Genomic DNA, 15511 nt, shown 5'->3' on the forward strand with positions numbered 1-15511 from the left:
TGGCCCTGCATCCCTCTGCACCAGCCTGGCGTGGGCAGCCCCACTTTACAGACTGGGAAAGGCAAACCCACAGAAAGGAACCAGGCTCCGCCAGAGGCAGGCTCTGGTACTCCTGGTGTCAAAACGTTTTGGTCCTCACCTGTCTGGAACCCCCACCCAGCCCTTACCCCACCTCGGCATCCACCAGACACCGGTTCCCGCATGCAGAGATGCACCATCTGGTCTTTACTAAGTTGAAAACAAATACAAAGGAAAGAGTCTGATACAGCAGTTTTGTTATTTGAATTGGCTACCTCTTAAGCTTAAAAAAGCCCCACAACTCTGGTATAAGCTTGAAATTTTTAAACTTAAAGTTTTTAAAATTTTTAATTATTTTATATTTTCAGTTGTATGGATATATGATTGACATATAAAACTGTACAACATGGTGACTTGGCATACGTGTGTGTGGTGAAATGATCACCACGGTAAGTTCAGTTAACACCCATCATCTCACATCGCTATAATTTCTTTTTCTTGTGATGAGAACTTTTGAGATCTACTCTCTCGGTAACTTTCAAATATATGACATGGTGGTGTTAACTTTAGTCACCGTGCTGTACATTACATCCCCACGGGTTATTTTATAACTGGAAGTTTGTACCTTTTGACCCCCTTCACCTGTTTTAACCCATCCCCCCGGAACCCCTCCGGCCTCTGGCAACCACCAGTCTGTTCTCTGTATCTATGAGTTTGAGCTTTCTAGATTACACGTATAAGGAAAATGAAGTAGTTTTTGTCTTCTTCTGTCTGACTTATCTAATGGATCTTAACTGCCCTCAAGGTCCATCCGTGTTGTTGCAAATGGCAGGATTTCCTTCTTTTTTATGGCTGAATTATACACACACACACACACACACACACACACACCCCATGTCTGCTTCATCCATTCATCCATCAGTGGACACTTAGGTTGTTTCATGTCTTGGCTACTGTAAATAATGCTACAGTGAATGTGGGGCTGCAGATATCTCTTCAAGAGAGTGATTTCATTTCCTTCAGATTAATACCCAGAAGTGAGATTCCTGGATCATATGATAGTTCTAGTCTTAATTTTTTGAGGAAACTCCAGGCTGTTTTCCACAGTGGCTGCACCAGTTTACACTCCCATCAGCAGTACACAAGGGCTCCCTTTTCTCCACATCCTTGCCGGCACTTGTTTCTTGTCTTTTTGATAATAGCCATTCTAACAGGTGTGAGGTGAGATCTCATTGTGTTGGTATTTTTTTTTTTTAATGTTTTTATTTTTTTGCCGCACCACACGGCGTATGGAATCTTGAGTTGCCTGGCCCGGGATCGAACCCACGCGCCCTGCTTTGGAAGCGAGGAGTCTTAACCGCTGGGCCACCAGGGAAGTCCCCTCATTGTGGTTTTGATTTGCATTTCCCTGCTGGTTAATGATGTTGAGTAGCTTTTCATGTGCCTGTTTGGAAAAATGTCCATTCAGATCCTCTGCCCATTTTTTAATTGGATTGTTGGTTTGTTTGGCTATTCTGTGAGTTGTATGAGTTCGTTATGTATTCTGGATATTAATGTTTTCTCCCATCCCACAGGTTATCTTTTCATTTTGCTGATGGCTTCCTTTGCTGTGCAGAAGCTTTTTAGTTTGATGTAGTCTCACTTGTTTATTTTTGCTTCTATTGCCTTTGTTTTTGGTGTCAAATCTAAAAAACTCATCGCTAAGGCCTGTTTTCTCCTAGGAGTTTTATGGTTTCGGGTCTTGTGTTCAAGTTTTTAATCTATTTTGAGTTGATGTAAAAGTCTTTTAAAATGAACATTTGAGAAGCCAAGTGACGCTTCTTTCCTGTGCTCCGGGGGTTCCCCTGGTCACTGCTTGGGGACCGTCGTGGCTGCCCCTGAGCCAGTGATGCAGGTGAGAAGCAGGGGGCCTGAATGCCCGCACCCCAGGATGAGGGGGTGACATTTGGGGATGGGCGACAGGTACAGACAGCTGTCAGTCACCCCAGGATGTCGGTGCTCATTTGCTCCAGAAAATGGCAGCTACGGCTCTTTCTTGGAGCCTCCAGCCTTCCTGCGGTCAGTTGGCTGACACTCAGAGAAGAGGGGAGAAGTGCTGGTGAACGTTTGAGTCTGACCGCGTGCCAGGCACAGCCACGGAGCTTGTCATCTGCACTGTCTCGAGTGATTCAGTCTTCCCCACCGTCAAACGCGGTGCTGTGCTTCCTCTTTTACAGACAAGGAAGCGGAGAAGTGAGGGTTTGGGCAGCTTTGCTCAGGTCACCCAGCTAGTAAGAGTGGGAGCCAGGAACCATCTCTGAGTCTGCCTGAAAGCAGCCAGACCCGGAGGGCAGTGGAGCTCCGTGGCCCAGAGTGGGGGGTCCGGCCTCGGAGGCCACGCTAGCCAGTGGGTTGGAACAGGCTGGGTGGGCCCAGGGATGCTGGGCACCTAGGAACCGCACACTCGCTCATTGCCTGGTACCCGTCTCTGGGCCTGAGGCTGGTGCGGGCAGATTCCATCAGCCAGACTGGAGTCTGGGAAAGTGCCAACCTCTCTGGGGTTGCCCAAGGTAGGAGCACAACGCTGGCCTGTTGGGACTCCGCAGATTTCACGGCGCTTCCCCACTGCCCACGGCAAGGAAATGGGGTGGCATTTCAGTCCTTCCTGACCTTGGGGAGCTCCCAGCTCTCAACCCCAGGGAATCGGGCCCCTCTGGTGCTCTCTCAGAGCCCAGGGGCAGGTGGCGAGCGGGCGTTCACTGCTGATGGGTCTGGGTGCTGCGACTTGTTTCCAGTTCTCAGAACATCTGTGGCCGCACGAGGCCAGCTCCCCTGGGACTCCTGATGGAGGTGGTGGTCCTGGGAATTTGTCTATTTTCCAAGGGGTCGGAGCCCGTGTCCTTGTGCTCATTCAGCTCTGCTGGTCGTTGGCAGTCCTGGAAACCAGGAGGGGCAGGTGCGCTGGGCGCCCCACAGCCGGGTCGCCTTGCTGCCACGCTCACGGCCTTTGCGGAAAGTCCCCGCCACCCACCCTTCCTGGTACCTGCCAGGCCGGGTGCCTGTGGCCCTAGGGCAGGAAGGTGGAGACACATGGAAACACGAGCCTGCAGCCCCTTGTCTGGCTGTCAGATCAGCACCCACCCTGAGCAAACACGCGGGAAGTTCTTTTTCCTTCTCTGGGAGCCGTCGGGCCCTTTGGAGGACCTTCTGCCCCTCCCCGGGGTTGCTGCTGTTCACGAGCGGCGTCCTTCCCGAGACTCACCGTGCTGCTTCTCCCCCCCCGCCCAGGATCATGCGGCCGGATGACGCCAACGTGGCCGGCAACGTCCACGGAGGAACCATCCTGAAGATGATCGAGGAGGCAGGGGCCATCATCAGCACCCGGCACTGCAACAGCCAGAACGGGGTGAGCGTCACGTGGAAGACCCCGGGCCCTGGGGGCCTGGCGTCCCCTCTGGCGGTGCCGCAGCCCTGTCCACTGTCGGGTCAGGAAGGGAGTTTGGGTGGAGGCCAGGCCTGGAGCCTTCCCCGCCCCGGTCCCCGGCCCTTGGGGGGTTTTGGGAAGCTCCGGCCCTGGACTGGGGACCCCTTGCGTTGGCAGTTGGTTTGGGGCTCAGCGAGGAGGGGTGGGGACCTCCAGAAACTCAGCTGAGAGCTGCCAGCTGACAGAGCCACCTTTCCAGCCCTCCCGCTGTGTTCAGGGAGTCAGCTTCCTGAGCCCCCGGGGGCCCAGCCCCCCCAGAGCCTCCATGGGCGGCAGTTAATCCTGGGTGTCACACCGCCTGGACCCGGACCCCTCCCCTGCTCCACTGACCCTGGGTCCACAGGCAAGTCTGGGCTCTCCCCTTGGTGGCTTCCGGGCCGCAGAGGCCCGCACAGACTCCTGCAATGGTGCCGGCTCTCCTCCCGCCGCCCAGACAGGGCCAGGCTGGTGGCTTTAGGCTTCAGGGCAGCTGCGGGGCATTCAGCCCATCATCTTCTGCCCGGCCCCCAGCCCTGTGGGACCTGTCGTTCTCTCTGAAGCCCCCCTCGGGTGCTGGGGGAAGGAGTCAGTCTAGTACCCCAACTGCCAACTCGGCACCGGGCAGGCACGGAAGAGACTCCAAGGAAGCCTGAGGCCTTGGGCACCTGGGGGCCCCGGCGAGCCACTTGCTGTGCCATTGTCCTCCAGGCCCAGAGGCCGATTCCACGCCCGCGCAGACTGTGCGTGTGTGCATGCGTGTGCAGCACTGCCCGTGTGTAGAATGAACCGAGCCGGGGTGAGTGTGTGGGTGGACGTGGGCCTGGGGGCCTTCGCCTGGGGAGGAGTGAGAGTGGGTTGGGCGTGAGGAAGGGGCTCTCCCGCCTGCTAAGAGTTCACCCTTGAAGTTCTGGGGCAAACCCGGCCACGTTCAGAGAGCGCCCTCTGGTGGCTGCGAGGACAGGCCTGAGCCCGAAGGGCAGGGGCTGAGGTGGGGGCCGGACCCCTGGTAGACCCTCCGAGAGGGAGACGGTGAGGGTCCCAGCCAGGCCTGGCAAGAGAGGCTGGTCGCTGGGAAGGAAGAGCCCCCGGACTGGGGAGGGAGGGAGGCCGAGCGGGTGGCAATGCCCTGGCAACCGCCAGAGTTCAGTGGCACCTAGGGTTGTGCAAAGCTCTGTAGCGTTTAGCTTGCGTCGTCCTCACGACACCCCTTAGAGGTCGAGGTGGTCATTGTATCATCCCCACTGCACAGATGAGGAAGCTGAGGTCCAGAGAGCTTGGATACTTGCCCGAGACTTGTTCGTTCTCACTCCTTCCCCAGAGTGAGCCTGGGGTGCAGGTCTGGCCTGTTGGCCGGGAGATGCCTCTGGGCTGGTGGCCCCAAGATAGCGATCTGGAATCCCAGGCTCAGGAAGGGGGCGTGAGCCCCAGGCAGCTCCGGGGGGCTGAGGCTGGCCTCTGCGTGGCTCTGCTGGGGCTCTGGGTGCGCCGGGAGCACTGCCACCCACACTCCCTTGGTGGCCTCATCCAGCCTGTGGCTCTAGTACCACGACACAGCCCCGAGGTCCTCTGTCCAGCTGGTGCCTCTTGGCTGGCTCCCCCTGGATGCTTAATCCGCCCTCGACCTGGGTGGGCCCCAAAACACACTCGGGGCCTGCTCCCAGGCTGCTTCTCCCACGGCCTCCCTCTGCTCAGTAAATGGCCTCTGGAGCCTCCGTTGACCCCCTCTTCCTCCCACCCATGGACCCTGGCATCCAGTCCCATCGGCTTCACCTTGTGGATAGTTCCAGGTCCGAACACTGCACACCAGCCCCACCGCCATCTGGGCCGAGCCACTGCCGCTTCCTGCCCAGATTGCCTAACAGCTTCCTAACAGGCCTCCCTGCCCCTGGTCTGCTGTCCAGCAGCAGCCAGAGAAACCCGTCCTGTGTGAAGTCAGGGCACGGCTCCTACTCCCTCCCCTCGTCACGCCCCTGGGCCACGCCAGCATTCCTGCCCCAAGGCCTTTGCACTGGCCCTTTCCCCTGCCTGGACCGCTCTTCCCCCAGAGACCCACGTGGCTCCCCCTTCCTTCCAGTCTCTGCGTAAATACGATCTCCACGTCCCCGACAACCGGCTCCCTCACTGCTCCCAGCTCTTGCCCACAGCACTGTCCCTCCTGGCACGCTGCGTTTTGCTCATTTAGCTCTGGGCTGCTTCCCCCACGAGAATGTAAGCCCCACCAGGGCAAGGACTTTTGCCTGTCACTTCCCTGCTGGATTCCCTTAGCATCTAGGCCAAGGTCTGGAACGCAGTGGGCTCCCATTAGCTGTGTGTCTGGAGTAGTTGTCTGCGGAGAGCTTCTGTTTAATGCACACTTACGATGCCCCAGTGGCCACACTGCGTGCTTGACCTTCCTTACCTGGGCAATCTCCTTAAGCCCACTTTGCAGGTGAGGAAGCGGAGGCCCGGAAGAGTCCTGTGGCTCCCAAAGGTCACAGAGCTGCATCCTCTGAGTGGGCATCAGCCGAGGGCCTGGGTGGGTGAGGGGGCAGGTGCAGCTCACGTAACAAGGGCAGTGGGAGTTAACCTTTCTGGACCTCGAGCCCTACGTTTCTGTGAGAGCAGGGCAGCCCGCCCCGCCTCTCCACACAGCATCCGCTTGAGTCCTGGCGGCAGTCACTGGTACCATTTATTGTCTGTATTGTGCAGAGAGACCAGGTCAAGAGCTAGTGCCGGAGCTGGGATTTGAGTCCAGGGCGCAGACCTGTTTCCTCTGGCTCTGCTTCTGAAGCTGCTGTCCCGGCTCAAAGCCCCGTGGCCCTCAGGAGCCCAGGCCCGTGGTTTTCCAGGCATCTCTGCCCAATGGGCAGTGCAGCTCAGGCTGCCTTCGGGAGCATGGCAGGGGGTGCTTCTTGGGCTAGATGCTGATCAGACCCTCACGGCTGCTTCCCGGGTCGGGGCCGCTCCTCCTAGTTTACGCCCCGAAGCAGGGACTTACGGGTGTGTCTGAGCCGCTGGGAGCCACAGACACCTACAGCTTGGAGACGCTCACACTGAATAAACATTTGTCAGCCTGTGTTTTGAATTTCTGGGTCACACAGGTCTTTATGGAGTGCCTGGGGTGGCCCGCTAGGTCTCGGGAAACGGCAGCTCCCAGTCAAGTTGGAGCTGCCTGGGTCCCAGCCTGTGCCGTCCACACCCAGCTGGACATGGATTCAGCAGCAGCCTCCAGCTCCCCCGGGGTCGCCCTGCCCTCCCCTCTGCCTGGGGTGTCTGCACCCCACACCTTCTCCTGCCTGACACCTCAGCATCCAGGTCGCAGCCCCTCACCTGCAGCTGCCCCTCCCACATCGGCACCTGAACCCCACTTCCCACCCCCCACACCTCACGCTGCCCTCTTCGGAGCACCTGCCACGTGCCTATCTGTCATCCGTCCCCCAACCAGACCCCAGGCCAGGGGCAGGCACCGAGTGCAGGGCCTGGCTCCACAGATGCCACCACAAGTGAAGGAATGCCTCTGTAGCCTTAAAAAGGCTGGGGTCCATCTAAGGCTCAGATGTTTAAAGGCAGAAGAAACGAGCTGCATTTCCATTTAAAATATTAACGTATAAGAGTGTTACCTGTGTGCGGACATATCCATCCCATAGTTTAGCCACCCTTCAACAAAGACAGCTGCTTTATTTCGTTTTGGGTCTTGCAGGCGGAGCTTGGATAGTTCCAGAAGTGGCCTAGAGGCTGGCCCCGCATTCTTGCCCCCCCCACTTCGCACTTGCCTTTCCAGATTTCTGCCAGTGGGTGGCGCTGTAGCCACACAAATGTACTCGGGGTGACGCCCAGCAATTCCCTCGCATTGTTTTAGCGTCAGGGGTGACATGTCTGTGTGGGGCGGGGGTGGGGGGACAGGGCCCCGGCAAGTCAGAGGGGGGACGCCACAAGCTGCACTTGCCTGCTCAGCTTGTGCTCTGCTGCGTTGAGAGCTGATTCCAGGACATTTATAGGAACAGAAACCATCAGAGGACCCCCGTGTGTCTGAGGATCTCGGGGGAAGGGGTGAAGATGGAGGTCCCCAGGCGTCCCTCCAAAGAGGCAGGTTCTGTGGGTTTGGGGCGGGTCAGGGAATTTGCATGTTTGCCAGGTGTCAGGTGAGTTCTCGCGCAGGTGGGAGAGCTGTGCTTTGGTGCCACAGGTAGTGGCAGGTGGCCGGTGGGAAGAGTGCAGACATGCCAGAGCTTGAACTGACTCACCTACAAGCTTAATATCTCCAACCCCTGCAGAAGGGGTGCTGTGGGGACCAGCTGGAAAAGTGAAGTCCAGCGCTGGCACGGCACCGACAGGCCCTCGAGAGTGGGCCCATCTGCTCCCTGCTCCCCACCCAGCCCAGGGGTACCCATGCTGTCCAGTGTCCTAAAAACCCTGATTGGTTTCTGGTGGAAAGTCCAAAAAGTGCCGGTGCCGTGTTTGGCAGTGAAGATCCACGGTCCTGTGGCTCACACGTAAGATGGTCTTTTGTGTCATTCGGTTAGCATGGATGAAAAGGAAGCTGATTCCATAACATATGAAGAATTAATACAACTCAACAACAAAAAATAAACAACCCGATTAAAAGATGGGCAGAGGAACTGAATAGACATTTTTCCAAAGAAGACATACAGATGGCCAACAGGCACATGAAAAGATGCTCAACATCACTAATCATCCGGGAAATGCAGATCGGAACCACAGTGAGATCTCCCCTCACACCTGCCAGAGTGGCTGTTATCAAAAAGACAACAGATAACCAGTGTTGGTGAAGATGTGGAGAAAAAGGGGACCTCATGCACTGTTGGTGGGAATGTAAACTGGTGCGGCCACTGTGGAAAACAGCCTGGAGGTTCCTCAAAAACTAAAAATAAAGTTGCCATATGATCCAGCTATTCCACTTCTGAGTATGTATCCAAAGAAAATGAAAACGCTAATACCAAGTGGTATCTGCACCCTGTGTTCATGGCAGCGTTATTTACAGCAGCCAAGACATGGAGCAACCTAAGGGCCCATTGATGGATGCGTGGATAAATAAATTATGGTATACACACACACACACACACACACACACACACACACACACACAATGGAATGTTACTCAGAGGTAAAAAAAAAAGATGAAATCTTGCCATTTGTGACTACATGGGTGGTCCTTGAGGGAATGATGCTAAGTGAAATAAGTCAGATGGAGAAAAACAAATACCTGATGGTTTTGTTCATAGGTAGAATATAAAAGAATATAAATGAACAAACCAAAAATGCATAGATAGAACAAGGCAGTGGTTAGCAGAGGGGGGTGGGGGAGTGGCCCAGGGGCAAAATGGGTAAAGGAATCGACTGTCTAGTGATGGATGGAAACTATACTTTTGGTGGTGAGCACGCTGTAGGGTATACAGTAGAAATACAACGTTGTTACACAGGAAACTTACACGATGATATAAGCCAATGTTACCTCAATAAAAACTAAACGTAAAAAAAAGCTGATTTTCAGTGCTGGTGCGGGAGTGCTGGGGCCACGTCAAGCACTCTGCCCTTCTGAGAAGCACTTTGGGAACACCTACCGAAATGTTTGTCCCTTCCACCCTGGAAACAATCCCCAATACTGAAAATGACTTAACTAAAAGGACCCTCATCACAGGGTTATTTATAATAAGAGACAACTGAGGTTGATACAAATCTAACAATGGAAGAATATTTTATTTGGCCGTTAAGAAATATCTTTGCAATGGAGTATCGTGAAGTGGAAGTCGTAGAAAGTGTCAAGAAAAGAAATGAGGAAGTAAGTGCCTCACTTTCATAGAATGTGAGCTCCCAAGTGGATCCCACTGGACCCCACGTGCATGTGCTGACTGGCTGCGTCCATCCAGTTACCCAGGGGTCCTGGGTGGCCGGGGACATATACTCTTTTGTTCCTTTTGAATTTTGAGTCATGAGAATGGGTTGCCTATTTGAAGGATAAATAACATTTAAAAAGAAGAACTGTGATTTCTAAGAGCTTGTCACAACACGGGCAGGTTATTTTTCCTCCTGTTGAGTGAAAAAAGCAGATTGTGAAAGTGTACATTTAGTGCTTGCACAACTACGTAAGGCTATATGTGACAACTATACATGACTGTAAGTGACAACTATCTATGACTAAAACTGCAAAACAAGGAGCCAGACAGCCAAACAAGTGAACCAGTAAAACCCCTGTTCTTGGGGCAAAAAGCCTGGAAAGAAAGATCCCAAAATAGAAACCATGGTTATCTCTGGATGGGAGGAGGGATCTTCCCTCCTCTGCCTCCTTTTCTGTACTTCGCAAATTTTCCATAATAAGTATGTATGCCTTTTTCCACGTTTCATTATACAAGTGATACGTATCTTTTGTAGAAAAGTCAGAAAAAAGAAACAGGCTGCTTGGAACCCCACCACTCAGAATCGCCTGTATCAACTGCTTTGCCGGGTTGCCCTCGGGCAGTGCCTCATCTCCTGGTTTTGCACGTAGGAGTGTGTGGTGGCAATAACTTGCGTTACTTTAACAGTGGGGAAAAAACCAAGGGCCGTTTTGGGGGAGCGTGTCCAGGGTGGGGCCTCGTGGGAGGCTGACCCGCCTCTGGTCTTTGCAGGAGTGCTGTGTGGCCGCCCTGGCCCAGGTGGAGCGCACGGACTTCCTGTCGCCCATGTGCATCGGCGAGGTGGCCCACGTCAGTGCAGAGATCACCTACACCTCCAAGCATTCAGTGGAGGTCCAGGTCCACGTGATGTCCGAAAACATCCTCACAGGTAACTTCCTCTTGCTGAGCCCGCCTGCGGGGTTGGGAGCAACGGTGACAGTAGAAATAAGGCAGCAGCCGCAGCCCACGTCCATTGAGGGCTGACTGCCCCTGGATGGCCCTGACACTGTCTTTGGGTGACCTCCCTGCATTTCCGCCTCCACCTGTGAGCAGGGGCTTCTGCCGTCCTCGCTTCGTTTGCAGACGGGGAAACGGGGGCGCAGGCGAGTTAGGCAACGAGCCCAGGGTACGGCCCCCCTGCCTTCCTGGGGAGGAAGGGGCCTGGCGGCCAGCTGGTCCGGGCAGAAGGGTGGGAACGGGCTGGGAGGGCGCGTGCCGCCCTCCGGCCCCCCTGCCGTCTCCCCAGCCCCCACCTTGCCCTTCCCTGCACGGTGGAGCTGCTACCCCTTGGAAGCTGCTGCCCCTTGGAAGGCGCTGCCCTGGCTTCTGCTCTGCTCCCCTGGGCCCCTCAAGGCAGGCCTAGGCTGGAGCTCCCTGGGCGAACCTTTGACTCTGCTTTGATCTGAATATTCTCTTCCTCGGAGTGGTAACCATGGAAACCCCTTCTCACCCTCCCACTGGGCACTGCAGGGGAGTGTGGCTTCGGTTCACAGTCACTGCTTTTTATAACGGAGATGCTGAGGCAGGCAGGCCCCTTGGGCCCCTCACTGCCCACTGCTTCGTCCCAGGCCACCCGCTGTCGCACCCAGAGGAGAGTCCGTGCTCATTCTAGAGGAAGGAGCTGCCTGGGTCCTTGTCCCTCCTCCCGATGCCCTCTCCTCAGCCGTGGCTGCCTGCAGAGCGCTGTGCTCAGAGATCTTTAACGGGCTCCAGGCTTCTCCCCAACACGGGCCAGGAGCTCAGTTATTCATCTGGAGCATTGCGGTGACCGCAGCAGGCCCAGCCACTGCACAGGGAACGACTAAGCCGAGCCACGGCCTGGGGCGGGGGTGGGGAGCGGTCAGTGGGCTTGTGCCCCATGTCCTGCGTCTGTGGCCTGAGCCCGGTCTTTGGCAGAAAGCTCTGGCATCTAAGGGACCTTGGATGCTGGTCTCGGGCTGTGGCACAGAAAGGGGTCCTCTGGCCCTGACTCCCCACGTTGGGGCTGGCAGCCCACTGGGAGGAGGCCCAGGGCAGGGCGGGGGTGGGCCCCTCCCTCCATCCCCCATCCCCCCCTCCCCCCTCCACGTGACCCAGCCCTGCTCTCCTGGGCTGTGCTGGGGGTTGAGCCTCCCTGCTGCTGACACAAGAGGGGAAAGGGCCGTGCTTTCCCGTTGGCTCACGACAGCCGCGGACTCAGTCACTGATGAGTGAATGAATGAAGGAGTGGATGAGTCAGGAAGATTTGGGCCTCTGCGCTGAGGGGAAGCGGGCCTGTCTACAAGGACGTGCCCCAGCCCACTTTCTGCGGGATCCCCCCTCTGGGGGCAGGAGCGGGCAGGAGGCAGGCAGCGCTTGCCCAGAGCTGTGGTGGCAAGATGACAGCCCCCGCCCCGCAGTCAGGATGCTCCGCACCCGCCAGTGTCCCCAGCCGCCCTGACCCTGAAGGATGGACACGCAGAGCCTGAGCTGCCCCGAGAAGGAGAGAAGTGACTGAGGAGCACGGGCTCTCGGGACAGCGGGCCGGGCGTTGTGCTCGTGAGAGGGACCAAGCTCAGAGCACAGGGGCGCCGGCCAGCATTGCCCAGCCTTTCGAGATGGGGTGCGGGGGGCGAGGCCCCGGGAAGACCCCAGGGCCGGATCACAGGATGGGGACGGCGAGACCTGGAGCCCTGGGGCTGTGCCTTCTCTACACGTCTCAGTCACCTTGCCCGCCTTGCCCTGGAGCCCCTGCTGAAGGGCCGGGCGCCCCCTCCCTTACTCTCACATCCGGGTGCCCCTCTCTGGGTCTCAGCACCGTGTCTGTGCGTCTCTCAAACTCTCTCCGTCTTTCCATGTTTGGATCTGTGTGAGTCTCTTACTCTGGGACCCTGTGTCTTGAGGCCTTCCTGTCTTGATGCATCTCTGCCCGCGCGTCCACGAGGATGGGAGCCCTACGAGGGCAGGCCACGTGGCCGCCTGGTCCGGGGCAGGGCCGCCCAGCAGGTGCTCTGTTGAACACGGGCCAGGTGGGCGGGTGGACTCGGACAGGTGGGGAGACCGGGCTGGGCGGACAGACAGGCAACCAGGCTGAACCCTGAAGCTGTTCGTGTGCCGTCTCCGTGTTTTGAGACCCCAGGGGGCAGAGCCCCCGTTCTGTGCGTCCCCCCCCGCTCGGGGCCTTGCCGCCTGCCGTGAGGCAGCCGGGCGAGCATGCGCCCAGGCAGACAACCAGCAAACCTTTGCTCATTCATCTCCGGCAACTGTCACAATATTAAGCTAACTGGGACGTGATTGCTGCGAATCCCTCCAGAAAAGAGCTGGGAGCTCTCAAGATTTCAGAGTAGATGTTTCTAGCACTGCACTTGTCTTTTGATGGTTTTATTAAATGATAAAGTACAATTAGCGTGTTTTGCCTTATTTGCTCCACGGTGTTCATTTGGGTCTGGAGGAGGGCCACTTGGGGTTTCCATGGAAACCAGCTTGTCAGGCTGGCTCTAGCTGAGTCAAACAGGAAATCTTTATTCCCCAAAGCAGGTTGTCAGATTCACTCTGTCAAAGTGCAGTGAAGATATTTTTCCGTGTTATTTGCCTGTGGTCCTGGTGGTGCCGTGGAGCCCGGGCAGAGCGGTGGACATCCTGGCATGAGGAGCAGGCCTGGGCGCCAGGGGCCTCACCCTCTTTCTAATTGACCCGCCAGGGCTTGGCTTGGTCCTCGGGGCTACGTTTAAGGGGAGGAAACTGAAGGCCCAGGTTCGCCTTGGGAAGGCAGGTCAGAAGGAACTGGTAGGAAGTGAGTTACTGAGGGGGACTTCAGGGCAAGCCCCCCGCCCCCGGGCTGCTCCTTGCTTCTCCACTTCCTCTCTCTGTCCTGCAGTTCTCCTGATCGCCACCACATTGGGAATCGTCCATGTTGAAGAGGCAACTCTAAAAGGCCTCCTTGAAAACACTTCTCTGAAATTACTGGGACCTGGGAAGTCCGGGTCTGTACTCAGAATGGCGTCGAGTTGCTGTGTGAGCCTAGGCAATCCCCTTGACCTCTCTGGGCTTCAAGCTCCTCCTGTACAAGTGAGGGGTGTGGACCAAGTGATCTGCAGGCTCCTTTGGCCCATGGTTTTCAGCCTAGACAGGCCTCCCGCCCTGACGGCACCACTCTGCCCTGAGGCTGGGCTCAGAGCCCCAAAGAAGGTTCTGTTTCCTGTCCTTCAGCCCAGAGCAGAAGCCAGCAGCCCACCGCCCTCTCTCAGCCCCCATTTGGAAGCTTCTGCATTGGAGCGCTGAGTCACCAGCAGCAAAAGTGTCTGGTGTGGCGCCTCCCACCTGGAAGGAGGTGGCCCTGGGGAAGGGAGGGGCCGCGGGGGCAGAGCTGTGATGAGCCGACCCCATGGCTGTGCTCTGGGCTGTGGCCCCGCTGCCTGGGTGGGCTCTGCCTCCACCGCCCCTCCGCCTCAGGTCCATGAGCTGCTTCCTGTCCAGCCGGAGCTCTTCTTGGTGGCCAGTCTGCCCCTCCCCGCAGCCCTTCCCTCCCTCTCCCTCCGGAGGCTCCCGGGAGGCCTGTCTGGAGTCGGTGCCCTCCAGACGTGGGCCTTCCGAGTTAGAAAGTGCTAGAAAGCCGACAGGCCCAGGCCCCCCAGGCTTAGACCGGGTGACCTGCAGTCTTTCCAGCAGCCTCAGGGTGGGGGCAGGCTGGAGGCCATGCCTCTCCCCGGTCTGTGCCCACACGTGCACCTCACGGCTGAAGAAGGCCTTGGGGGTGGGGGCCAGAGGTGGCATCGGCCCTGCCTGCCCTGTGCCCGGCGCCCTGCTGGCTCCCAGCCATCACTCACGTGTTTGTCTTCTCTGAAGGTACCAAAAAGCTGACCAATAAGGCCACCCTGTGGTATGTGCCCCTGTCGCTGAAGAACGTGGACAAGGTCCTGGAGGTGCCTCCGGTGGTGGTAAGGAGGCCCCTCCCACTTCTCCCGGGTGGGAGGCAGGGGCCCAGGTCCTAGGAGAGCAGCATCGGGCAGGGCTGGGCTGCAGCAGGAGGCTCAATGGGAAGGGGCGTCCCTCCTGGGATCCTTCATGCTGGGAATGCCAGTGGGGGCTGGCCTGGGCCCCGCGGACACCCCTCCCAGAGGAGCCTGGCCGGAGGGAAGGCGGGTGACGGGGCTGTGCCGGGCATCCAGTCCTGGGGGCACAGGCTGGGATGTCTCTGCTTCAGCCCCGCTCTCTCCCCCTGCCGTGTCTGCTTCCTGCCTTGGTTCCTCTCATTTTGGTTTTGCTGTGGACAGTGGCATCTCTGGGCGAAGAGACTTGGCCATGTTCACTCCCGGGGTCCCCGCTGCAGGCAGGCTCGGGGGGCAGGCGTTTGGAGGGGGCACATTGGGCTGATAGAGGGATTTAGCTCCTTCCCTAACGGCACCCCAGTCCTCCTCGTGTGGCTCCCCTGGCCCAGGATGTCCCGAGGACACCCCTGAGCGGCTCTCCCCGGAGCCCTGGTGCTCTGCTCTAACCCCTGTGAGGGAGGGCCGTTCTCAGAGGGCCGGGGCCTGGCTTAGCAGTGTCTGCCCTCAGGGAGCATTTTTCTGTGGTCGAGACATCTGTAGAAGAAACTTTTAAGAATAATAAAACTGGGAACCAGACAGTTAGGAGCTGTAGAGAGCAGTAAAAGGTCCCCAGCCTTTTTGGCACCAGGGACTGTTTCGTGGTAGACAGTTTTTCCGTGGAAGGGGGGATGGATGGATAGCTCAGGCGGTAACGTGAGCAATGGGGGGCGGCAGATGAAGCTTCACTCGCTCACCCGCCGCTCACCTGCTGCGCGGCCTGGCTCCTAACAGGGGGTTGGGGACCCCTGGTATAGAGCACACGGAGGAACGGTCCCTGTCCCCTCCCCCCCACTGCAAGCCCTTCCCACCCCGTCTCCCCCACTGCGCACCTTCCTGTGGGCCTGGGTCACTTGGGGTGATGGGGGGCTTGCTCGTTGTGCTGCTGCGGATGTCAGCCCGGGGGCGTTCCCTGCCCTCTCCCTGTGCCAGCTCACATCTGACCTGGGACCCTGCCTGGGCCTCTATGGACGCAGTCCAGGCTCCGGCGGGGCGTTTTCCTGGGGGGTGACCAGCTGCTGGGCTCCAGCTGCCGTTTAGTCTAGACTTTAAAAAAGAATCTTGGTAGCAGGAGCTCTCTCCATGCAGAACAGGAAGTGTGCTTAGACCTTGGTCTGCATCAGGTTGGTGGTCCA

General features: G+C 57.5%; 1 protein-coding gene across 1 annotated transcript in view; it reads left to right on the forward strand.

The window, feature by feature from the left end:
• ACOT7 (acyl-CoA thioesterase 7) overlaps positions 1 to 15511 on the forward strand; it is a 90691-nt gene that overhangs the window by 14935 nt on the left and 60245 nt on the right. Inside the window, exons 2-4 of the mRNA XM_027110367.1 lie at positions 3286 to 3403; positions 10066 to 10222; positions 14137 to 14228. Of these exons, the coding sequence (XP_026966168.1) occupies positions 3286 to 3403; positions 10066 to 10222; positions 14137 to 14228 (367 nt within the window). The remainder of the gene's footprint in view (positions 1 to 3285; positions 3404 to 10065; positions 10223 to 14136; positions 14229 to 15511) is intronic.

This window comes from Aethalodelphis obliquidens, unplaced genomic scaffold (assembly GCF_003676395.1).
Source record: "Aethalodelphis obliquidens isolate GAN/ISIS:26980383/991018 unplaced genomic scaffold, ASM367639v1 scaffold9, whole genome shotgun sequence".
Lineage (NCBI taxonomy): Eukaryota > Metazoa > Chordata > Mammalia > Artiodactyla > Delphinidae > Aethalodelphis > Aethalodelphis obliquidens.